The sequence below is a fragment of the Pseudoliparis swirei genome, chromosome 21 (genome assembly GCF_029220125.1).
Source record: "Pseudoliparis swirei isolate HS2019 ecotype Mariana Trench chromosome 21, NWPU_hadal_v1, whole genome shotgun sequence".
Lineage (NCBI taxonomy): Eukaryota > Metazoa > Chordata > Actinopteri > Perciformes > Liparidae > Pseudoliparis > Pseudoliparis swirei.
In genome coordinates, this window is record NC_079408.1 from 13,468,286 (window position 1) to 13,494,144 (window position 25,859).

Sequence of the window (25,859 nt, forward strand, 5' to 3'; positions counted from 1 at the left end):
TTACTTACCCGCAGGTTTGGTATTCTCAATGGCCAGCAGCAGAGAAGTATCCGGACTCTGCTCTAAAAGACCCAATTAAAAATGTAATCCTTTAAAAATCACAGGGTTGCATTAAAGTCATGTTGCCATAAAACAAAACATACCACCATTATTGCAATGCGCGTGTGTGTGTGTGTGTGGGCGGTCCTCCTCCTCACCCACAACAGGCAGCGCCACACCCCAGGCCTCTGCAGAGTGCTCCAGCAGCAGAGACGTGATGTGGCGGTGGGCCACGGCGTTCCAGTGGACGCCGTCCCTCGTGCGGTGCTGCAGGGAGAAGCGGAACTGGAAGTGGAGGTCCAACACGTCCAGTCCGTAGGCGCCGGCCAGAGTACCGCTGAAGAAGTTGGCCTCAATCACATCGTAACGCAGCTGAGGAGCCCTGTGCTCGATCTGAGGGGGAGGAGAGGACAACGCTTCAGGCTGGACAAGCCGTCAAGAGAGAAGCGGATGTCTCCATCAGTCAGAGTGAGAGAAACAAATGGACACGTTACGATGTTCTGCTGTGCTGTACCTCCGGCACCAGGAAACCTCCTCGGATCCTCTCTCCTAGCGGCATGGTGAGGTTCCAGATGGCCAACGTCTCTGGAGGCACCACCTCCCTCAGCTCAGAGAACAACGTGTGCAGGTTCTCCCTGTACTTGGCTAGCCACCTGGAGTTGTATCTACAAACACAGAAGAACAAAAGAGGAAAGAATCCCGATGATAAACTTAGAAACAGGTTCAGTGACGCCTGAAACCAGGTCAGGCAAACATTTTACAAATTGAGCTGACCAATGTTTTGTCCACTGCTGTATTGCTGTCGCATCATTATGGACCAAATCTGATCACCCTTTTGGAAATGTGAACAGTTCACACACACACACACACACACACACACACACACACACACACACACACACACACACACACACACACACACACACACACACACACACACACACACTAAACAGGTTAACGGTGGTTGTATGTGACGGGAGGAACTATTTTGTGATGAGATCGTTGTAAAAGTCCAGGATGGAATAGTGTGATAACAAAATAAATACTCCAGTATATTCCATCCATAAAATATGTTTTAACTAACATGAGAATGCTCAGGACCATTAAAATATGTATTTCTGTTGCAGGAGTCCAATTATGGAATAATGTTGAAATAGAAGTAAGAATGGTGAACTCCTTTTTGTTTTTTAAGGGAATTATTTATAAAAAAATTATTGAGTAATAAATGTAATTAAAAACGGATTAATATGGAAGATGTATGTGGAAGTATATATAAATATATTTTGTTTTTTATCTTGTTTATTGTTTTTTTTCTTTTTTTAATATTAATATTCTGATTTAATTCAATTTAGGATAGGAATTTATAAGCATTTGTTTGCTTCTACCTATACCTTTTCAGTCTTTCTGTATATTTTATAGGATAATATTGTATTGTATTTGATTGACTGAATAAAAAATACAAACAAACAAACAATGTCCACCTCTTTGCCAGGAAATTGAATGAACATGTGTTCAGCAGTCTAATCCACAACCCCTCTCTAAACACCCCAACGTTACAGGAGAGTCACACCTGAATGAACACACGGCAATTAGTTCTCCTAGTCTATCACCAGTTACTCGTTCACCTACCCACCTGGAAATATCCCACACACAGGAGTTGAAGATGATGACATCAGGTTTCAAGCCATTGCGAAAGTCATCCAAGATGCTCCGCATGTAGGGAGAGTAAACCCGCGTCACGAAGTAGAAGCGGACTAAATGGTGGTCGGACTTGAACTGGCGAACCTCCCTGTACCCAGTGCCATTAGTCAGTGTCTCCAAAGAGCCGCCCTCCAGCAGGCAGTCCTGTTCAAAACACGCCTCTCCCTGAAAACACACGAGAGAACAGGTACAAATCAGGGATGCTCAAGCTGTTGGGTGAAGGGTTAGCTTGTAATAATAACATTATTATAAGTGGCGATCTCAAAGATGTTATTGTCAATATTTGCCAAAGGAGGGAACACGATGGGGATCCAGCCTTACTGATACAAGCATCGCAGGGTTTCTGATATTTGCAGTATTGCTGGGTCTGTGGTGATATTTAAAAGGTATGTCTTCCAGTTGTGGACACAAAACTATGCACCCATATGTTAAAGACTCGAGGGTTTTATAGACTGAGCATCAGTCCTTTGTTTGAAATCAAATATAAATCAGTCAGGACTGAAATCTTCAGGATTGCAACTTTAAAACTGTTGTCATGTATTGATTCATATGAACACTTGCCTTGCGCTTCAGTTGACGCTTGGACAGAAACTTTTCCTTCTGCAGCAGCAGGACCAGGTCCTTGTAGACAGACCTCTGAACTGTGGAAGAAAGACAGACGTCACACATGCACACATGCAGCTGAACGGTTCAGCAACATGCCGGCAATTTAAAGAGCCATGAGATCATTACTACAATGGGCTGCTTTGAAGACACACTCGTTACTTTCAAATATTATTTAGAAAATGACCACTTCGGTGACTCACTGGAGTCCCCCAGCACCACCACAAACTTGTTGTGCAGCAGCTGGCTGGCCTGAAGGTGGCTCACACACATCTGTTAATTAAAGAAACGCTTGTTTTATCGAGACACGGAGCAGTTAGGTGGTGCTACTCATGTCAGCTAACATTACAGGACCCATTGGCCACAATTAGCTTAGTTTAGCTAACGTTAGTAGCTTTAATGGTGGCAAAGACAGTTTAAATCCTAGTTAATTGTGTAGTGGTAGCTTAGAGTTAAGATGGCATACTAATAAACTAGCCTCAGTCTCTTTTTTTAAGTTTAAGCCTATACATAACGTGACTCAACTCACGCTAACCATTAACGAGTACCATTGTTGAATTTAGGCAGTTGAAGCTAGCCGTTAGCCCACGTTTTTAACCGCAACCGTCATCAACTGGTCCCCGGCTCAAGTTTTAAATTAGTTTGACAACTCGAAGTTATGGTTGTTAATTATATTATTATCTTCACCTTAAACGTGAGAAATTACTTACTGTGCTTTTAATTTGGTCCACCACAGGTGTCTCCAGTTTGATGAAACGTGACGTCTTTGAGGACAACCGGGAATAAACCGTTTTCGATCGCGAAATTAATCTCGCGTGACTAATCAAAATCACGCGAGATTAACTTGAGAAAACGAGATCAATTAAGAAGTGGTTTGAAGGCTTTTCCCTGTGTTTCGTAATAATGGAATTACAAGGGGACACTTCACAAAAACTTTACATTTGACACATCCTTTATTAGAAAAAAAAGAACTGGAGAATTTTACATTCTCATATAAGTGAGATCATTTATTCTTGCAAGAAGTTGACCATTTTTGACCATTAATCCTGTGCTGGAATAACACAACCTGTTTCCAGATATCAGTTAGTTGATGGTGTGTTTATTAAATGAAAATTAGGAGTTAATAAACATTTTTAGATATGATCAAGAACTCCTCCTGAGCATTGCATATAGTATCTTCCTGAAATGACAAAGTATGACAATCAATGTAATCTATTGTGTTGCCCTCATAAATAGGATAGGCTAAAGAAACATAATTAAATTCTCTGACTTTTTTAATAACAATACACACAATCATGGAACACCTTTTTGAGAGTTCGTTGAGTTTAGTTGAGAAACACATGTATACCCAGGAAAAGGTTTACCCAGAAGACACTGTCAATCAGATACATGATGAAGATGTACTGGAACAACTTTGAGAATCAAAGACCTGGACATCAAATTTATAAAAAAATCCATAAATAAACAAAATCATATGCCTTTCAAAAATGTCTCTTTATTTAATTGCTTTGGTGTGTTGAAGAAGCTACACACAGTATTTCATACAGAACATAACGTCTGTTCAGAAATCACTATCATCATCATAATCTATCTGGATTACATCTTTCTTCTCCTCCTCTTTCTCCTTTAATTCTTTTTCCTCCTCCTCCTCCTCCTCCTCTTCATCTGTGTCATCTTCTTTCTTCGTCTCGCTTCTCTGGTGAAACTCCTGGTATATCCCCGTCAGAGCTTTCGCTGCTTCCAGAGACACTTTCAGATTCCCTATCACCTCCTTGTCCTCGTCCACACTCAGCACTGGAGGACACGGAGACAAGCCGACTCACATCCAACACCATGGGTTTGCTTCAAGTCTTCATCAAAAGTACCACACAAATACAAACACCCACCATTGATCTGTTGGTCGCTGACATCATCTCCAGTGAGCAGCAGTTCCTGCAGGTCCAGAAAAGCGTGTCCGACATCCACGCACTCCTCACCGTCGCCCATCGGCTCGCTGACGACGGTGAACTTTAACCTGGCCATGAGACGCAGACATCGACACCTCGTTTTTGGGGTTTGGGTCCGGAGACCTCCGTCAATTGAAGATAAATAAACCTATTTTAAGTCGGTAAGTATGACACAGAAGACACTGATGACACTACCTGCCCTGGTTGGGATCAGTGCCCTCCAACATGGTGTAGAGATGCTGTCTGAGTGGAGCCGACTGGGAACCATCCACATAGATCACTGAGAGAGACAGAGAGGATTTGGAAGTTATAAAACAATTAAAAACCTTCCAGAAATCAACGCAAAGCTCTCCCCACACTCGCCTCGTGTGAAGTTGTAGTGAACCTCCTCTCCCTTCGTGGGCTTGCGGAGGGACATGGGTGTTTCTGTCGTCTCCATGGGAACGCCCAGCAGCCGGTACTCCACGTAGACGCGCTGCACCGACTTGTCCAGCGCCACGCGCGACGACGGCTCAAACGACAGGCACAGGATCTCAACCCTCAGCTTGTTGCCCTGAAACATAGAACAAGTCACCTATTCACACCTCATATGATCTGACCTGAGATTTAAAGATATACACATGACAATAACAACACAATCTTTCATATTTAGTCACTTTGTTCGTACATTCCTCATTTTCCGTTTCGGTGGGATGACGACGATGTCGCTTTGTGAGGAACTTGATTCTGAAGACTCGGGGACTTCACCGACTCCTGCAGCTGCTGTTTAGTACCAATAAAATAAAAAGAAGATAAATAGCTGAATTCATAGTATTCTCGATTTGACTCTCTGGGCTGAAAACAAAAGCCCTGTAAAATATACCACGGCTTCATATGTGTTCTATGTATATTTTGTCATGTAAATATTTATATTTTGTAAAGGTTTTGAGTACAAATGTGTCGTTGAATACACATTTTTTAAATATTTAAAGAATGGCATAGTGAGGATTCAAATTAATGCAAGGAACTCAAAGCTGTTGTGAAAGCCTACAATGTGGGCTGCATGACAAGTTACCACTCTCACTCCTCTCCTCCACTTCATCCTCCTCTTCATCTATTGACACATGATCCGCAGAGGGGAGGTCCTGAGTAAAATAAATTGTATATAATTACTCATTCCACAACATTGCAGAAACATTTGTTACCAGATGTGGTTGTCGGGCCTTTTGAGAGAGAGACTGAGCTCCTACCTGAGTCCTGGCATCGCTGGCTGAGCTCGTCCTCGACAGTGTGGTGGGTGAAGATCTGAAAAAAGATTAAAACCGGAACCATTTGTAACAATTAAAATCTGTTAAATCATTTTGTGATGGTTGCTTCTACAAAGTTTCCCTTTGTTGTTCTTCTATACAAATCCTCAATCTCCAAGTTATACAGTGACAAGATAATGAAATGGATTCACTTACTTTCTTGTTGGCAAACGAGAGGGCGTGGCCAGCCTCGGCTCAGGCGTGAGGCGGGGCGTGTCCTGGTCAAGGTCAGGTGACCTCTTGGTGGATCTCTTCGTCCATTGGTCCGCTCGTTTGTTCCGTGAACTTTTCTGTTTCACAGCTGGAGGCCGCGGCTGTAAAACATGAAATGGTTGCTGAGCTTAAATGATGGAAACGCACCGCTCAGCTGTACATGTGCTCCTTGTGTCGGTGCCTAGAACCTCACCACGGCTTTGGTCCCTTTCTGCACCGCTTTGGTTTCTCTCGGCTCCAGTAGCTGAATCTGCTGTCGAGCCACAGAAGAACAGGAAGTGTTTTTGTGTCATGTGATACATTTTAGCATTTACACATTCATCTTTTAAGACTCCTTTCCCTAAAAGTCTGACTGCATGATGTTAGCAGATGAAACGCTCCTTAGAGGTACATTTACTTTGGGAGAGGGTTATGGGCGACTTTCCTTTTCAAACATTCATGAAATGCTGGCGCAGGTCTCCAGAGCATGAGCATGAACTCTCAACCATTAAATAAGATCACCTTCACTCTGGGCTTGGCGATGGGCCTCTGTGATGCTTTAGCCTCCTCTTTCCTCCTCTCCTCCTTCTCAGATCTCTCCACGTCCTGTCTTCCCTGTCTCACCAGCACAGTGTCCACTGATGGTTGAAAGGGGTACTTCCATTGGATCAAGACCCTGACCGTGCCCCGAGGGCCACCAGCTGGATCCCTCAGAACATAGTCACCTGGCCGGATAGAGAGGAAAACAGATAAAAACACTCTTAAACTAATGATTGTCTCGTTTAGGTTTTGATATGTGATGTAATCGTGTGAATACGCTTCCTCTAGTTGGAGATGAAGAATAATAATGTCATTGTTTCTCTCTCTCACCTGTGATCTCCCTGCCAGTGGCCATGGCGCGCAGTGGGATGGGGGTCTTGGCCAGATAGGCTGGCGGCATCTGGTCATCGCTGTCATCGAACACATACACCAACAAACTGCTGGACCTGGACACAAGAGTGGAACATTTTCAATATCTTGGCAAAAATAGGGATTATCTAAAGCACTAACTTTGACAAGAATGAAATATTAAGATTGTCCTCAAGTTTATTTCAAACAAATAACTTTAAAAGTGTTTCCAACAAGCGAAATGCCCTCTTCAATATTATCTAATCTTCTTTACATATTTCCAAAAATATGACATATTTGATGATACCTCAGGTAGTGCAACACATCAGATGTTACAGCTAGCGGGTAGCTGGTGGTGTCACTGAACACGGGGTCAGCGGTGGACCGGACCGTTTGAGAGACGTGAGGCTGCAGGTCGTACAGCCTGTACGTCAGGTAGGCGTCAGGAAGAAGTCCGGTCCAGCGGGCAGTAAGACCCACGCAACGCTCCAACGCAACCACCAGCTCGTTGGGGATCCCCCCACCATAGTCACGTAACTCCTGCAAACAGCATTGACACAAATACAAATTAAGATGAATTGTGCTGATTTCCACCCTCCACACGTGTGTTACTTCTCAGGTCTCGGGGAAAACCGAGCACCTGCAGCATCACTGTGGGTCTCCCCTCCTCCCCCACTCCCACATACACACCTAGCTGTGGTGTTACAGTCCAAAATATGTATTTAATGTGATGTGATATCAATAAACGCCAAACTGATTCGAATACTATTATATATTGCAAGAAAGACTATCCTTAAACTCTGGATTTCTAAAGATACCCCTTCTACAGATGACTGGTACAAGGGGATTTTGGAAGTTCTCCCTTTGGAAAAGTTTACCCACACCCGCCATGACAATGTCAATGGATTTGTCAAAATATGGAAACCAGTCTTAGACGTGGTGGACCCCTCCGGGGTGAACTTTGCTGTGCCAGATTAAAAACACTGTCACTGATGCTGACTTGATTTGATTTGATTTGATGATGTAACCTTAAATATGTACTTATAGTGGTGATGTGCGAATGTGTTATGTGCTGTGGTTTTTCTAATTATTTTGTATCCATTATCTATTTTTATTTTGTGTCTGTTTTTTGTTGTTCTTTACCCTTTTGTTTCTCTTTTCACTTTGTATTGTATCCTTAATGTCCTGTCTTGCTAATTTGTAAAATCAAAATAAATATATTAAAAAAATAATAGTGGGTGTGAAGCCCTTTTTGTTCAACTGTTTCCTCCTCTTTTACTCCCTGTATTTTCTTTTGTTTCCTGTACTGTGTGGTTAAGTGAGGCTATCTGTAGAGATTGTTTTGTTTATTGTTTTGGTCCAGGCTCCCCCTGATGATTATGATGCTATTCCATCACAATAAATACACATTGTGGACTGTATCGCCGCAGCATTTGTTCTTATTTGGGAGGTGGGAGGAAGGGGGACCCGTGGTTATGCTGCGCTCAGGTGTCCCCTGGTCTGAGGAGAATAAAGACAAAACCACCTGTAAGGTAAGTGAGAACATTTCACCCTCATTTTACCTCATGACCAGCATCCTGCCAGCCGAGAGGGACGTGCACAGGACCCCTCTGCGCCGCGGTTCTCCTGTCAGCTCCTCTCTCGGTGTCAACGGGCTCTGCCGGGTAAAACAGGCGCACCCAGAAATCCACAACGCCAACAAGCGCACCCTCGGAGCCTTGGACGGAGACAGAGCAGTCATCATCAAAAGAATGACGATTACAGTGCATTATGTCACAGATAAGAGCAATTGCGACAAAATATGTCGAATGAAAATGACATGAAATGTATCAATTAAGGTTTATGCATAACAAACTGTGGGCAGAATAAGTAGCATCATACCTCGATTTATATACCACTCACCTGTGATGTTGACATGGCCACCAACTTGCTCCCCTTTCCGCTCCATGGCACCCACGATGGACATCTGCCCACTTCCATGTGTCACAAACCTGACCCCTCCTAACGCCTGGTGGAGCTCTATTCTGACCCCTGACCCCTGAGCTCCCAGCCTCCCCAGATCTCGGGCCGTGAGGGCGTAGCGCGACGTGAAGCCGTAGTCTGGTTGGCCGCCTGACACCAGAGGGGTGGAGTGCACCTCAAAGTCCAAAAGGCCGTAGGTGCAGAAGGTCACCATGTCTTGACGGTGGATGCTGCCCATGGTACGAAGCCCTGCTGGGGTGAAGGTGGCGGTCTGGAAGGTGCAAAAAAAAGAAGATTTCAGCCCCGTAGGAAACTTGTAATGAAAAAATAACTCAGGTACAACATCTGAAGTATTTTTTTTCCCGACCTTAAGGTGGATCTCCAACAGCGACTCCCCGGCTCTCAGCTGAGATCGAGACATGTCCTCCTCAATGGGCTCTACCACCTCCTGGTCTCCAGCTGGCCAGGTGTACTGCATTGGCATGGTCCGCTTGCCGGTCCTGGGGCCGTATGCCAACTCTTTCAACTGAGCTTTAGAGCACAATAAGTAACAGTTTTGAGATTCTGACGCTCTGAATGTCAACCATCCAGACATAGACGGCACAGAAGACACAGATGAGGAATCCTATTGGGTTCTCTTGCGTCTGGTAGTCCTATAGAAGTGAATGTTGCTCATACCTTGTAAAGCGTTGATCTGAAGAGCTCTTTTTGATAACAGTTTGTCTTTCTCTGAGATCCTCCTCCAGCTCTCCTCCCTCTCTCTCTCCATCTTCTGGTTGACTGTGTTCAACTCTTCCTTGGGAGCGAGAGTTTGATCAAAGACCAGTTCAGTTAAAATGGGAGGGGAAACCACTCTGATCACAAGGTTGCATAGTGTACATGTGTTTGACAAACGTGTTTATTGTGTATGTGTGTGTATGTGTGTGTGTGTACCTGAAGGTCTTTACTGATATGGTGCTCCAGCAGCAGAAGGTTTCTGGTTTTCTGTAATTCCAGAATAGTCTCAGCGTGCGACGCCTGGATGTTTACCAGCTCACGGGGCGAATCCTCCACCGCGCCGTCGGCCAAGAGAAAACCAAACCCCGCCCTGCTCTCTTGCTGCATCCGAAATGCCTGGAGTTGGCGGGAAATAATGCAATAGGGTTTAAATGCGATTAAGTTAGAGAAGAGATTAAAAGAAAACATGTCAAAGTGTGTGCAAACCTTGATCTGTATAAGAGTCTCACTGAGCTCCTCGACACTCATGTCAAACTCCTGGAAGAAAGATGATGAAAAGTGTGCAGGATTATTTTTTAAAGCACCCAGAAAACCAAGAGGAGACTGTTGTGTGAAACAGCTGTTCGGCAGTGTATTGTTCATTCCTTCGTCTCTGACCTTTGTGACAGAGTCCAGTCTGTCCTGTAGAGCAGAAATCTGCTTTCTGTACAGGAAAGCCTGAAGTTCCAGATGCTCTCGCTCGTCTAGCGTCGTCCCAGAAGACTCTGAATGAGACATCACAGGACGAATGAGACAATAAATGGGGTTGTACATTCATATCCTGTCAGGGTTCATACACATGTTGACCAATGGATTTTACAGGGCTTTTCCATAACTTTTACAGGACTTTAAACCAAATTTCCAGGACCAAACATTTTGTGAAATCTCAGTGTGTATATGAAAAAGTGAGAACATGTAGTATTTAAACTAACAATGAGAATGTCCAAAGCATGCAGCATATACACAGCGTAAATTACCACGTGAATATAACACATTTCCATGACTTGTCCACAACTTTTGGGACTTTTCCAGGCCTGGAAATGAATATTTTTAAATTCCATGACTGTTCCAGGTTTTCCATGACCGTACGAACCCTGTACTGTTAGCTTCTGGCACTGGAAGAGTTGAGACTTCAGGTGTTGGGGTCTAATTCAAATACAATTGCCACCATGCTGAGACTCCTACCTCTTCCTCGCTCCCTCTTCTCCTCCAATGTCTCCTTCTCTCGTCTCAGTTTCTCCTTCTCCAGCTCCAGCCTGCCTCTCGCCGCCCGCTCTGCTTGCAGCATTTCTTCAAGTCTCTGGATGTCCATCCTGTCGGTGTGATCTCCCGGTTCCTCCCTCCTGTGGCTCACTTCTCTACGTCGTTCCACCTCGCCATTGTGACTGGTTTGCACGGATAACGTACTGGGGAGGAAAAGGTTGAATAAAATAATGCAGACAATGTACAGAGCTAAAGCAAAGTCACTACCAGACTGTGTACAAAGTTTGTTTTCAATACATAAGTGTAAATATGATGTGAGAGATGTTTGTGAGTTTAATGTACAAAAGGCTAAAAAAGGGATTAAAAGAAGATGTATTTCTATTCTAGGAGTCCAATTATGGAACAACGTTGAAATGGATGTAAGAATGGTCAACTCCCTTTGGGTTTCCAAAAGGATTATTTATAAAACAATTTTTGAGGGTTATAAGTGTGATTGAAATGTATGTATATGGAAGATGTATGTGGATATATATATATATATATATATATATATATATATATTTATATATATAAATCAATATATAAATCAATTAAATAAATCAGAAAATTAATATAAAATAAAGAAAAATAATAAAGAAGATAAAAAATGATATATATTTACATATATATATATATACACATTTTAAAATAAAGAAAAATTATTAAGAAAAAAAATGATATATATATGTACATTTATATCATTTTTTATTTTCTTTATTATTTTTCTTTATTTTATATTAATTTTCTGATTTATTTGATAATAATAATTTAGGATAGGAATATATAAGCATTTTTTGCTTCTACCTATACCGTTTCAGTCTTTTTGTTTTGTATATTATATAGAATAATATGATGTTGTATTGCAATGATTGACTAGATAAAATACACAACAACAACAACAACAATGTGCACCATGACATCTTAAAGCTTGTATTTCAGGGCATAGAGGACTTTAACTCTCACCTTTCTAATAGAGCGTCATAGTTTTCTTTTATTAGATCCCTCTCTCCCTCCAGGTCTGACAAACTGTCCTGTAGCTGTAAATGAATTATGTAAAAAAACGTACAACACGTTACATAATCTCAAATCTTCCTTCGTTGTGAGCTATACATGCCAGACGGGCACCTTGTCCAGGGTGTGTAGCGACAGGGTGGTCGTGGTGAGCCGTCCCTCCAGCTCCAGCGCTCTCTGTCTCTCCTGCTTCAGCTGGTCACTGAGCTCCTCCACTTTGTCCAGCAGAGCTCCCTGGCTTTGGCTCAGTGACCTCTGACGCTGGGGTGAAAACGTGAATATGAGTTCAGTACCAGACGACTACAGGTATCCATGAAGCTGTTTGTGTAACGAGGCGTTTACCTCCTCCAGCTGGTTCTCATATGCCTGGAAGCAAAGAACACAGGCACGTTTACACGTTTGTCTTCTGAGGATCAATGAGGTATCTGTGTAAATGATTAAAGTACTCAACCAAAATTATTTCGCTACTGCAATTACAAAAAAATAAATGAATGATTTATCGACAAATCAGGTCATCAAACCTCCTGCAGGCTGTTGAACTTCTCCTGGGTGACTCTCAGAGCGGTGCTCTTATCCGACAGTTGCTTCTGAAGACGGATCAGATCCACATTCTCTCTAATAGTTATTCTGACGTGGAGATAACAACAGGATTTATTATTTTAATTGACAGTGCGATGTGCTGCTTATGTCGTAGAAAAACAGCTTTTAAACAGGATTAATTCTCCTCTTGCCTGACTGAGAATGGTATAATTGTTTTAATAATAAACTTTGGCAAAGTACAATGAAATGTTTTTCATCCATCCATTATCTTTGTTCAGGATATCCTAAAAAAAAAACTAGGAAAACTGAAAAAAACACATTATATTCATAGTTGCTGTAGCCACCTGTGTTTGTCAGCCTGCTGCTTCCTCATGTCTCTCACAGTTCCCTCCATCTCTTTCTCTTTCTCTCGCAGTGTGTCTCTGAGCGTCTGCGCAGTCAGCTCCAGCTCTGCCGCCCTCGGCTGCTCGGTTACACCGGGCCTGCTGGAGGTTAGAGGAGGTCAGTGTGGAGTCATCAGGGGGTTTGGAGGTAAAGGTGGGGTAGTGGATATGATCAGAGGTTAGAAACCATCTGCTCAGGGTTCTGAACACACGTACAGTCTCTCCATCTCTTCCACGTTGTCTTCCAGTGTGGGGCCGTAGCGAGGCGGGGCAGTCTGGGCTGCCCTCCTGACTCCGCCCTCCACTTCCGTACATTTACCTGACAAGTAAGAGGAGACGAAGAAGAAGAAGAGGAGGAGGAGGAGAAGAAGAAGGAGGATGAGAAGATAAGAAGGAGGAGAAGAAGGAAGTTGAAAAAGGAGGAGGAGGGGAAGAAAAAGAAGAAGAGGAGAAGGAGGAGAAGAAGATTTCACTTTTGTTTTTTAAGTCACACTCAACTGGCAACCCTCAAGTCACAAGTTGCCCCGACCTTTAAGCTCCATTACCCAGAATGCAATGGGGCTTTCTGCCATACCGTCCACAGAGAGTGTAAGGTCAGAGATGGAGGAGCAGCAGAACCCCGGCCCGCTCACCTCTCCGGGGCCGGTACGGCGTGCGGGCCCCCAGCTCCAGGACGTGCTGCTTGGCCAGGCTGAGTTTGCTCTGCAGGAACTCCTTCTGGCTCTCCAGTGAAGCCGCGCGGGCCTCCAGCTCCTGGATGGTGTCCTCCATGTCCCTCTCCTTCACACCGGTGGAGCCGGGGCGGAGCTGACGGAGACGCATCAGCCTGGTAGACATCCTGAGTCACGGGAGAGGAGGTCAAACCAGCAACATTATGGGACCTGTCTTTACCGAGACGACGTGCCTCCTCCGCCCAAGTGTCCTCCGTCGGGTAGCCAGCGTCAGCTTCTCTGACCTGCGTAACCTCGTCTCCTGTGTGCGAGTGTGTTGTCTTAGCACGCTGTTTTCCTCTTGCAGCCTGAGACACAGGTCCTCCAGGTGCTCTCTGGGAAACCGAAACAGGCGCTGAGGCTCTGCTGAAGAGAGACAAGAAGACCGAAAAATTACCTTTAAAATACTTTTGAATGCTTTTGATTGAAAGACTAAACATGGGCTGGGTATATATATTTATATATATATAACCTTTTTTCTTCATGGCATGATGCTTCTTCCATGTCTTCACACCCCGTAGAGTATCTAGAGAGAACATACAGCAGTCAGGCAACAAATGCACTTCTATGCAGGACTTTTGAGTCAAAGAATTCCCTAAACCTAAATAACCTTCACTTTTACAACTAAATACCCCAACTTAACCTCAACATAGCTCACTGGATATTTATTGAGAATACACTGATGTGTCCTCATAAGATAATTGTCTCTGTTGCTCTATGGTCACATTATTTATGATTATGAGTATTTCCACAGGAAATATATGTCATGGCTTGAGGATAAGGCGAATTATAATAACAGAGCAGAGCAAATACATATATCGTTTATCTCGTTGCCAGAAGACGACACACACACACCTGGTACAGTTGGCATCAGTCCAGACCTCATGAGTCCCACGTCTCTGACCGGGTGGTCCCCGGCTGTCTCATCCATCACTGGAGACTTCAGCTCTCCACTCGGCTCCTTTGAGACGTCACAGGAGTAAACGTGTCGTGTTGATCTCCACTGCTGGTTCTATGTGGACTAACATGGTACATGGAAGGTTCTCAGGACCTCTAAGAGATCTAAATTCAATATTGCGACTATAACTATTACATTTGTGTAATTATAAGGCTACAAATATTCACTCTGTAGTATTTGAATGTACGGGTTAAACAGATCCAAGGATCCTTGGAGTCAGTGTCTTCTATAACACAAATACAGAAACACTTAAACACAGTTAAAGCCAAAAGGCAGGAAATTAAGTTCTGTATATGTTCTCAGTTGCAGAAAAATACTCAAGTCAAAAGGTTAAAGGTGTCACCCCCAAGCTTCCCTGTTACTTTTCAGTTAAATTATGAGCAAAATAGTCAATTTCATGGCCATTGTAAGGCCTACATTGCTGCACAGTTAGGGAGAAATGCCAGTAAACCTACTCAGGACATTGGTTTACATTTTGATATTCCTTCCTACAGTAACCAACGGACAAAATATGTACAAAATATTTGACTTACCCTCGTCTGTCAGCCAGTTTCAGGACGGAGTGCTCGAATGATTTTAATCCCTCTTCATCCCTCTCTCCTTCCTCGACACCTAGCTCAGCTCTCTCTTCACAGATGTTTCCAGATTCTTGAAGGAACTCACAAGTGTTAATTGATTACGTGCAATCACTGTGTGTTTGTGTGCGTGCCGTTAGTCCAGCGACGTAGCTGTGAGTGTGTCGTACTCCGTGTGTGCATAATGCCTCCACGGGACTAAATCCTGAAGCTCTCCATCTGCCTTCAGGCTAATCTGATCCCTAATCTGATTAGCAGTTGTCAAACTGTCCAATCTAAGAGCTGGTCTGAAGTCAGTTTGTGATGACTGAGGATGGATGTTATCGGAGTGAGGCGGGTCTACGACCTGTACTGAGCACAGGTGAAGGGAGGAAGGCGGAGGAGGAGAAAGCATAATACAACATATAGATGTCAACAGTTTATTGGGGGGGGGGCAAGTCAGGAACAGTTTATGTATGATCCATGTGTGAAGGTTATACATAACTTGTCTATTTATTTGGTATTTCTGTGTAATCAACAGAGAGAACAGTTTCATACTGTTTAAAATAACAACGCCATGACACTGAAAATACACGTGACATCATATGGTGATGTCATCTAAATCCCGGCCTCCGTCGACCCCACCGAGCGGGCGCACGGCGAGCGGCGATGTGTTGCTGCCGCCGTCACACATATCCGGGTTGAGAAAGGGAAACATGGCCTCGGTGAACTGGCACTGTGTGAAGGAGTAGATGTGTGACTGGGCGTCCGCGTCGTAGAAGGACACCGTGCCGTCCTCGCAGTCCAAAAACACCCCGACGGCCCGGGGCGCGCGAGAGAGACGCAGCAGCTCCGCCTGTCCCGCACACGCCCGGTACTCACTGCCCTTCCTCAAGCAGATAGTCCAGAACCCGTGCTCTGGACTCAGGGTGACCACGCCCTTCCTGTTGATGGACTGCTGAGCCACGCCCAAGTCCCACGCCGTTTTGTCTCCCACGTCCACCTCCCAGTAGCGCCTCCCTGTGGTGAAGCCCTGCGTAGCAACAGAGGCTCAGTAAGAGTGAAGACATAGCAGTCCCTAAAAAGGGCAAACACATTCAAAGCACATCTTTATTCATACCTTTGTGGCGAGGACACACGGCGCCGTGTCAAAGCGCTCCGGTATGTCCGCCAGGTTCTGTTCAACAGCTCCGTCCCAAATCTGTCTCCCATCCTCTGAGAGCACCAGCCACGTGTTGGCCGTCCTGGGGTCCAGATGAACGTCAACTGTCGGACAGAATTTTAAAATTCGTTATCCCCTTTCTCTAAAGGTTGATTTATTCTTTCTGCCTGTGGTTTCCATCAGCTGAGCTGTCCAGTAATGTCCAGTTGCATCACGTTAGCAGCATCTTTAAGTATCCGTGGCATTAATAGATAATAATTCAATAGATTGATCGACTGAGAATCTGTGTTACTTTCAGCCCGAATCATTTTCAGATGTTATTGTAACTAATATGTCCGATTTCTAGTCATTTAATTTAGTTGCGAGACATGAACAAATTTATATGAGAGAGAGCGAGAGAGAGAGGGAGAGAGAGAGGGAGAGAGAGAGGGAAAGAGAGAGAGGGAGAGAGAGAGAGGGAGGGAGAGAGGGAGAGGGTGAGAGAGAAGGAAGTAGAGAGAGGGAGAGAGGGAGAGAGAGAAAAAGGGAGAGCGAGAGGGAGAGAGAGAGGGAGGGAGAGAGAGAGGGAGAGCGAGGGAGCGAGAGAGAAGGAAGTAGAGAGAGAGAGCGAGAGAGAGAGAGGGAGAGAGAGAAAAATGGAGAGCGAGAGAAAGGGAGAGAGCGAGAGAGAGGGAGAGAGAGGGAGAGAGAGAACATGGTCATGCTGAACAATAAGAGATTATTATTGTTTTCCTGTCTCACTGTACCTGCGTACTGCTTCATCTGCTGATGCTCTGTAAGTGAATAACAACAGATGATAAAACATGAAACACATTCTCATTAATTGATGACATGTTTTCTCACAGAATGTAGCAAATGCTGCAAAAAAAATGTTTTTTAGAAGTCGACCTTGAATGGAAAGCTTTTTCAAAGCTGACTGAAGCTGCTGTTCAATGTCGGCGACCTCGCTCCTTAGAATCCCCAAACACGCGTCTGTGTGGACGATGATGTCATCGCAGGCTTTGACTGACGAAGGACAACTCAGAGCTGGAAACCTCTGACGCGTCAAAAAAAAGGAGGAGGCAAAAGAGGCCAGACCAGATGAGAATAAATACAAACAGCTTCACTTCAGTCTGTACATTTTCTTTTTTTAACGCTCTTTAAAAATCCGTTTGCGCGACCATTAAATATCCTGCTGCGAGACGACGTCTCACCTGCAGGAGGTTGACGTGGTCCTCGGTGTGAGAAAGCTGCTCCATTTCCCGCCTCCTCCTCTCCAGCTCAGCGATCTCCAGCTCCAGCTCTGTGACGAGCCTCTCCGCCCTCCGCTCCGCCGCCGCCTGCCTCCTCCGGATCGTCTCCACCAGCTTTGCCTGACGACTCTCCAAGGAGCGCAGCAGAGTGGAGAGGACCTCCAGGCCGTCCGCCATGTCCCTCTGTGCGCTTTCCTGAAGTCGTTGAAAGAGGGGAAAAAAAGAAACTTGACAGTTGAAGTTGATGATACCAGAAAACAGTTTTTACATTCATCTGCTGAAGGAGGAAAGCTCATGTGCTGTTTATATCTGTATGAGGAGGATGTGTGTTACATCACTCCATGGTCCTGCGTGTAACTTACACTTGAAACCTCCAGCGCAAATACATTGAAAACAGACTTCACAGTAAGAGACGTTGCATGTTGCCAAGTGGAATTTTGCACTTTTTTTATTTAAATTTTTTAACCCTTGTGTTGCCTCAGGGTCAATTTGACCCGATTCAATATTACACCCTCCTGCCGCCTTCGGGTTAATTTGACCCCATTCAATGTTTAATGTCGGTGTTCTTTCGGTAGTCAACAAACAAACATAAAGTGCCTCACACTTAAACTTGGAAAACAATATTAATTCTAATAATTTTCTGGAGGTTTTAATTGCTGGTGTCAAATTGACCCCAAGGGTAAAATATGTTAGTAAATATAAAGGTAACAGGAGGGTTAAACATTGAATCGGATCAAATTGACCCTAAGGCGGCAGGAGGGTTAAATAGCTTGGATAACATGGCACACAGAGGGAGTGACTTCCTTCTCTGCTCAGGTAGACGTTACCACATGACATCTTTACATCGACGATATCTGTAAAAGATCAGATGTGCACTCAGAGATTCCAGTGAATCCTTTGAAGAGACCTGGAAGACTTTTATTAACTATTTAACAATCCAACAGAACTAGTGAACTAGGAGACCCCCCCCCCCCCCCCCCCACACATACACCCACACTTCTTCCTAATTTTGTTTTATTTTGTTTGTATGTAATCATGTATGCATGTTTCCACGTCTCAATTCGTACGATATTCAAATGTACCTTAAGTTGCTGTTATCGTGGTCGTTTGTTCACTGTATTTCAAATCTTTGTATATAGTGACAGCGTGTCAGTTACACAGCCTCCAAACGACTGAATGTAAAGTTCTGGACACCCCAACTTCTTGGAGGTGGTATTATTCTTCATTCTTGTGTTTGCAAAATCAATAAAAAAGATATAAAATAGATGCTATATTTATGTTCAGAATGTGAACTACAGCTCCTTTAAGTCGAGTACGAGGCAGTAGACTAGTATATATACAACGTTTCCACGAAGAAAAATGATACATTAACATATATGTTTTGAGATTATTACTGTAGTGGTACCAGTATTTGTTCTGCTATGCATATATCCTCTTTAAATGTGCATTTTAGATTCTTGGATTCTTACACGTCGGTTGTTTCTACTGTTCTGAAATGCCCAAATGAGTCACGGAAGCTGCTCTATGATCTCGTGTCGACTCACTTTGCTGAGTTCCACCGAGTGTCTGATCTCCTCCACCTTCCGCAGTCTGTCTTGGATCATCTGCTGAACATCGGCCTCGATCCTTTTCATCCGAGCCTGAGCGTGAGAACGGGAATTCAAACCCCAAAAAAATAAATCGACACAGTACTCGATTGGGTGAACGGGCGCGATGACGATGAGGACTTCGGGAGCAGCTCACCTTCGTCTCCCTGCTCTCTCGCTCCACCGGGACGGTGTCGTGGCAGCGGTGGTCGGTCTCGGTGCACAGCACGCACACGCACCTCTGGTCGCTCCTGCAGAACAACTCCAGAAGCCGCCGGTGCCTCTTGCACATGCGGTTCTCCATCGTCGCCGCGGGCTCGATCAGCTTGTGCGTCTTCAAGGTGGCGACTCTCAGATGGGGCTCCAGGTGACCCTCGCAGTACGAGGTCAGACACACGAGGCAGGACTTCAGGGCCTCCGTCGGCCGCCCCACGCACACGTCGCACGACACCGACGTTCCCGCCGTCGCGGCGCTCGGCCTCCGCGCTCGGATCCGCTCCGACATCTCCTTGGCGAAGGAGTTCTCGCAGAGCTCCGGGCGGCCCTCGAAGGCCGTGTGACATTTGGGACAGCTGGCGGCGGCGTCGCGGCGGCCGTCCCAGTGCGACGAGATGCAGGTGAAGCAGAAGCTGTGGCCGCAGGGGATGGAGACGGGCTCGAGGAAAACCTCCAGGCAGATGCAGCACGTGAACTGCACCTCTGACAGGAGCGCGTTGGGGGAGGCCATGCTCAGACAGACGACCTGTTCAATGATTATGAAGAAGGGATTCATTATTTACGCGCTGAGTCACAGAGGAAATGCGTTTTGTTGAGAATACACAATCCTTAAAAAAAGGCAACTAAAACATACAATGTAATCCACAGAATCTGTCAGTATTGTAATTAATTTAATAACATAAACAGGTTACCTTCTTTAGCATTAAACTACCATTACTATGTATTAACAAATATACTATTTGTTATTGTTTTATGTTGTACGGTCTGTACAGATGCAAATTAGCAGAAGCTACAATCTGGTACAGAGCATCAAATGGTGACATTTATGTTTTAACTGTACATGGTCCCTTTTAAATAAAGGTAAGAAGAAGAAGAAGAAGAAGAAGTCAAATTCTTCGTAGCAAATAAATGTTTCTGATTCTGATTCACTTTTACAACTCAAAGCACAGCGGCCAAAGTCCAGCTGCATGGTCACATGACTCAGCCTCTCTCTAACTCTGTAAGTTTAGTTTGAAACATTGAATGAACACACCCGGTAAAATCCAGAAAGACTAACATGAGTGTTTCAGAGTACCGCCGTCTGATAATCCACTGCACACACGACCAGGGATGAACCCTGATGGCTTCAAATATGAGTCCCTCTCATATTCCATTTAATCTGGCTGACGAGACCAAAACTGAAACATTCTTGAAACGGTTGTCTATGTTCCTCCAACATGTTTAATATATCATCATCTGCTTCATTGTGCCGGTCTTACCTTGTCGCTGAATGTGAAACGTGACCTCCGAGGTAGCGAAGGCAAACACTGGCACTGCGGTCGTAAAAAGCCAAAGTCCTCACCGGGTTTCGCCGTTACCACTCCCTCGTGTTCTCCTCGGGCTGTCCTCCACCATGTCGTTCCAGGGTGGGAGGAGTATTGTATTACAATTTGTTTATGAAACATTCTATTTCAATAGTCAAATGAGGCTTTAGCAAAGCTTGTGTAGTTCTTTGTTTGTTTTTTTCTTGTGGTTTTGTATGTATTTTATTAGATTTTAATGTTTTTTTACTATCTGGACCTTGAGTCTGTAATAAAAGTTTGATTGAAATACAGTTTCAAAACACATTTTTGTTTCCTCTGTATATTTAATATTTTAGTATTAGTATTTAGTATTGTTATTGTGTTTTATTTTTATATTGATCACTGTGGGACTAATAAAGGATTATCTCATCCTATCTTATCTTATTTTCACAATACTGTATCTAGAATAACTTTATTAAAGGTACTCTGTGTATTTTCGGGGAAATGGTAGTTATCACTATATTGACATGTTAGATTGCAGTATATCATTTCCAGGGATACACATGATATCTACACTTAGAAACTATTCATACAAAGGAGTCCAGAGGACTGAAAGAGAGCATCGTCACCAATGAGCTTGAGGTAGAAAGTTTCCTTATAAAAGCTCAAAGAAAAAAATTGTCAAGAGGCCCCCGTGTCCTGGTTCTGTATCATCCAGGGAGAGGAGGTAAGTGGGTGGACTCATACGTACCTTAGGGGCCAAAATTGGGACGGCTGTAGCTCAGTGGGGTGAGAGGTCGTCCCGTAAACACAAGGTAGGCGGTTGGATTCCCGCTCTCCCCATTAGTTGCGTGTTGAAGTGTCCTTGAGCAAGACACTGAAACATCAGTTGGGCTTCACTGCAGCCCACTGCGCCTTAATAACCAGGGATGGGTCAAACTCAGAGAAGAATTTTCTTAAAATAAATAAAAGTGGAGATTTCTTTCTTAAATTCATCAAACACTGGACTTGACTCACAATACTGAAGACAGGAGGACGACGGACTGAGGGATACTGGTCTCATCGTGTCCTGTTGACCTGGAGCGTTCTGTGTTTGGAGGAGCTGAGAAAAAAATAATCTGTGAATGATTTTATCGAATAACACTCTGGGTGTTCTTTCAAAAGCTCTATGTTTCCTTATTTATAATTATTTTCCTGCTTTACTTTATTTTTATTTGTTATTATTATTATGCATTCATACTTTTGAAGGTTTTATTTCTGTAATAATACCCAAATAAAATATCAAGTATTAAAAAAAAAATCTATGTTGCAGTCCTGCATGAAAATGAATGAGAAAAAATTAGCAACTGGTGTTTGAATTAGAAAGCACTATGTATTTATACTTATTGACATCATAATTCATTCCTGCAAATAGAATAAATTCATCACACTGGACATTTAAAGTCTTTCGAATGTGATATCTCTGGGTGATGATAACAGGGCAATGGGTCGGTCAACAGAGCGTTAGGTTAACTATAAATACAGATTCAGTGAGTGCATATTTCACCCATCAAATGTATTGTAGTTTATATTGTTGCTGAGTTCTTCTTCTGAAAATTGAGGAAGTTGTAAAACTTTAGCAGTGACTGCAGTGATGGTGACTCTATTGACTCCTTCTTATCTACACAAACACAACAAGAGTGAATGTGTATTTAGTTCCAGCAGTGAGAGATGAGACTGTGTGAGTCACTGGTCCATCTGGTGCCGTGATGGTTACCTCTTACTTCATGACTAAAAATGCTTCAACGTAAACAGTATAAAAGACTTCACAGAATTCACTATAATGGGGAAACATTTTTAAAATGTGACTCACGACTGACATCTGTCCATATTGCACTCAAAATAACCAATTAGTTTGCCATAACTAATCACCAAGAAAACTATCTTCATGAACTGGAAATCAAGGAATAACACACATATCACACACTGGAGAAACTCAAGGTTAGAATATACAGGACTGTCTCAGAAAATTAGAATATTGTGATAAAGTTCTTTATTTTCTGTAATGCAATTAAAAAAACAAAAATGTCATGCATTCTGGATTCATTACAAATCAACTGAAATATTGCAAGCCTTTTATTCTTTTAATATTGCTGATTATGGCTTACAGCTTAAGAAAACTCTAAAATCCTATCTCATAAAATTTTAATATTTCCTCAGACCAAGTAAAAAAAAAGATTTATAACAGCTGAGTGTTTGTCAAGGCTCAGGAAACCCTTGCAGGTGTTTCGAGTTAATTAGACAATTCAAGTGATTTGTTTAATACCCTACTAGTATACTTTTTCATGATATTCTAATATTTAGAGATAGGATATTTGAGTTTTCTTAAGCTGTAAGCCATAATCAGCAATATTAAAAGAATAAAAGGCTTGCAATATTTCAGTTGATTTGTAATGAATCCAGAATGCATGACATTTTTGTTTCTTTAATTGCATTACAGAAAATAAAGAACTTCATCACAATATTCTAATTTTCTGAGACAGTCCTGTATGTCAACTGAAAAACTAACCTCCTCCATCATTCACGAATACAACAGAACACCGCTCCATCTGGTCCTGGTTCAATATGACACCACCTAGCCTCTTAATACAAAAGCAAACATATGCACAATATACATATAACATACTTTGTGTTGGAGTCATAATGTAGTTTTGTTGCTTTCGGTAATCTTTGAGGGAAACACCGGGTGAATTGAGACATGCAGTACCTACATGTGAACACAGGGTGGCACATTTACATTAAAAGGCATATAGCCAAGTGCCTGCTAATGAGAACAGGTGTGGATGAGATGCAAACATTTGTTGACCCCTGACCCTGTGATCTGGTCCTGTGTTGTGCTGTGACAAACATGTAATATTGCAAGAGTATTGGACATTGCTGATGTTCTGCTATGGAATATGGATTAAAACCATAGGAAGAGACACAGCGCACTGGACAGTGTATTTGTTTGTTGCAGAACACGAGTCCAAACAAGTTCTCCCTCTAGTGGCTTTAAGACTCACAGTGGAAAAGTGTTCGGGCTTCTACACTTTGTTTCTGTCATCTCAAAAAGGCTCAGGCACACACATTCAATTCAATTCAATTCAGTTTATTTGTATAGCCCAATTTCACAAATTACAAATTTGTCTCGGTGTTTACAACAATCTGTACACATAGACATCTGCCCCAAAAACCTCACACCAGGAAACCAAAAAAAATAAAATAACCCTTCAAAAAGAAAAGAAAAGAGAGAGCAACAGAGGAGAACATCTCTCCTAGGATGGACAGATGCAATAGATGTAATGTGTACAGAAGGACAGATTTAGAGTTAAATACATTCAATGAATGACAGGTAGTGAATATAGTTCATAGTAGGCACGATCCACGATGGAGACCGATCCATCAGGCAGATGGCGGTGGGGAGGAGGAGTGGGTCAGTCTCAACAGGACAGTGGCGTAGTCATGAGCAAATTTCACGCAGACCAGCATCCATCAGAGATGGGATGATCTATGCCTCATAGTCCGTCCGATGACCCCAGAGTAAAGTAAAAGGACTTCCGGGAGAAAGCAGAGCAGTAACGTTGTGATTGAGAGATGAAAATTCAGAAATAAGAGAAGAAAAAAAGAGGGAAGTAGGTCCTAGCATCCTAGCGTCCCCCCCATGCAGCATATCCTATAGCAGCATATCAAGGGCTGGACCAGGCAAACCTGATCCAGCCCTAACTATAAACTCTGTCAAGAGGGAGGTCTTAAGTCTACTCTTAAACTGTGTGTGTCTGTCTGACTGAAATTGGAAGCTGGTTCCTGGTTCCCAGAAAGAATAACTGAGGCTCTGGCTCCCATCCTTTTTTTTTTTTTAAAGACTCTAGGAACTACAAGTAATTTAGTAGTTAGCGTGGCAGAGCTCTAGTATGGCACAACAAGCTCCTTAAGATGATGGAGCATCAATGGAATCACATCAATCAAGGTTAAGAGAACACACACAGTTCTCACATACCCTGACGATATGACGTTTTGCTAGCTTGTATCTTACTGTTTGGTGTTATGTCTATGTATTGTCATATTGTCTCAAAGAAAAATGTAGTCAGCATGTATTATGTGTTTATAAAATAGTTCATGTCTTTTTCGTCTGCTGATAAGTATTATGTAATTTACAATTTTGTCAATATCGGGAAAGATATTGTGATATTTGATTTTCTCCATATCTCCCAGCACAATGATCTGCTATGATTTAACCCTTTCGTTTTAATTCCAGCAAGGGGTGCTCAGAGTCGGATTTATAAAGTATCCTATTATTTCCAAATAATACCATCGTAATATACAACAGTAGTATCCACATCTTCAGCAGTATATGTATTTTTTAGGCTACAAACACGTGTTAGAACTTGAGTAAGTGTATACCAGTTTGTAAAACAATTGCAGTATCTGACAAATTATTCAGATATGATAGGATGTAGGATGTGTCCTCACTCACTTGCATACAGGAGGACAGTGCGCCTGCGCGGACTGGAAGCGGAGGCAGATGCTGCCTTCATGGCTATCAGAAAAATCGGAATTATGAGATAATACATTGAAACGAGATAGAAATGGGACAATATTGGATAAATGAAACTAAGAAGTATTATATATATATATATATATATATATTTGTAAATACTGTATTACAAAATGTAATAAAAGACGTTTAACTATGAACTTTCTTTTGTTGTATTATGCAAATATTTAAAGAAATAAAAAATGACGAAAGTTTCGTTTCACTTGAGGGTTCATGGCACGTTAACCTAGCTCTGGTAAAAAATATGCTAACTGCCTTCAGTCGAGGAAATAAAGTTAAGTTAGCTGGTAGCTAATTGTTATACACTGGCCGTTTCCTTTTACTAAACGGTGGGAGACAAAGTTATTAGTTAATGCTAAGCTAGGTTAAAGGGAGGAAAGAACATCCAGCTAACGTCGGCTCGTGTTACAATAAGACTAAAGAAGATAACTCACTTCGGTAATGGTGTACTTACATTGTCATGTAGCTAGCCAGAAACATTACTTCGAAATCAACAGGATGATAATGTTGTAAACTGGCTCGGACTAGTTGACGTTGGCCACTACCGGTAAACTACGTCAGGGGTCAGGGCCGTGTTGAGTCTCCCCCTGCTGGCCTAAATATGAAACTACAGCTCCCTGTTCCGGTAATGTACGCGTAGTAGACAGCTGTCAAAATATATGCTTAGAAAAACTTTTATTACCTTCAATTTGTTAGGTATTTCTGTATTTCTATAGCACATCAAACTATTAGTATTAGTATCAAATATCAGACAGTATAGTTAGTCTTTTGCATTTTTATTTACAGTCTCTGCTCTTAGCCTACTCATTACATTTTGAAAACATCTTTATGCCTATTTTATGGTCATGTTGTCTCCTTTTTGTTGGCCTTTATTGTTAAATGTTGCAGTTTTATTGTGAATATATACTTTGTTTATATATTCCATAACGTACTATTTAACAATAAACCTAACTGTCACCACAGCAGAAAGTAGAAAAGGTTTATCTCTATTATAATGTTCGCTGAATTAACTCAACCACCAAAACGACTTCTCTTC

General features: G+C 42.9%; 3 protein-coding genes across 10 annotated transcripts; all 3 read right to left on the reverse strand.

Moving 5' to 3' along the window:
• LOC130212168 (PC-esterase domain-containing protein 1A-like) lies at positions 1-2,616 on the reverse strand. The gene is made up of 6 exons (XM_056443306.1): positions 2,547-2,616; positions 2,302-2,381; positions 1,673-1,905; positions 554-704; positions 144-432; positions 1-62 (listed from the first exon to the last, which is right to left on the reverse strand). Exons 1-6 carry the CDS (start codon positions 2,614-2,616, stop codon positions 1-3), a joined length of 885 nt encoding a protein of 294 aa, XP_056299281.1.
• A 656-nt stretch (positions 2,617-3,272) lies between these two features.
• Positions 3,273-14,977, reverse strand: rpgrip1 (RPGR interacting protein 1). 6 transcript variants are annotated; one of them, XM_056443062.1, is made up of 31 exons: positions 14,751-14,977; positions 14,115-14,220; positions 13,732-13,785; positions 13,505-13,622; positions 13,182-13,387; positions 12,766-12,868; positions 12,511-12,651; positions 12,148-12,253; positions 11,969-11,992; positions 11,741-11,887; positions 11,579-11,652; positions 10,559-10,779; positions 9,992-10,098; positions 9,821-9,871; positions 9,551-9,730; positions 9,296-9,413; positions 8,985-9,148; positions 8,558-8,888; positions 8,218-8,372; positions 6,963-7,195; positions 6,638-6,753; positions 6,290-6,492; positions 5,982-6,041; positions 5,732-5,889; positions 5,519-5,573; positions 5,344-5,413; positions 4,957-5,051; positions 4,653-4,842; positions 4,485-4,569; positions 4,230-4,357; positions 3,273-4,137 (listed from the first exon to the last, which is right to left on the reverse strand). In XM_056443062.1, exons 2-31 carry the CDS (start codon positions 14,188-14,190, stop codon positions 3,905-3,907), a joined length of 4,002 nt encoding a protein of 1,333 aa, XP_056299037.1. In that variant the 5' UTR covers positions 14,191-14,220; positions 14,751-14,977; the 3' UTR covers positions 3,273-3,904. The 6 variants fall into 6 exon arrangements, with proteins under 6 accessions (XP_056299037.1, XP_056299033.1, XP_056299036.1 ...); XM_056443058.1 differs by having other exon boundaries at positions 13,454-13,622; XM_056443061.1 differs by having other exon boundaries at positions 13,505-13,625.
• A 220-nt stretch (positions 14,978-15,197) lies between these two features.
• Positions 15,198-25,362, reverse strand: btr33 (bloodthirsty-related gene family, member 33). Of its 3 annotated transcripts, XM_056442556.1 has the most exons (13): positions 25,278-25,362; positions 24,743-24,805; positions 22,799-22,871; positions 21,268-21,352; positions 21,002-21,165; positions 20,227-20,348; positions 18,909-19,493; positions 18,710-18,805; positions 17,127-17,360; positions 16,822-16,969; positions 16,680-16,706; positions 15,892-16,037; positions 15,198-15,804 (listed from the first exon to the last, which is right to left on the reverse strand). In XM_056442556.1, exons 7-13 carry the CDS (start codon positions 19,476-19,478, stop codon positions 15,373-15,375), a joined length of 1,653 nt encoding a protein of 550 aa, XP_056298531.1. In that variant the 5' UTR covers positions 19,479-19,493; positions 20,227-20,348; positions 21,002-21,165; positions 21,268-21,352; positions 22,799-22,871; positions 24,743-24,805; positions 25,278-25,362; the 3' UTR covers positions 15,198-15,372. The 3 variants fall into 3 exon arrangements, with proteins under 3 accessions (XP_056298531.1, XP_056298530.1, XP_056298529.1); XM_056442555.1 differs by having other exon boundaries at positions 20,227-21,159; XM_056442554.1 differs by having other exon boundaries at positions 20,227-21,165.
• Positions 25,363-25,859: the final 497 nt, after the last annotated feature.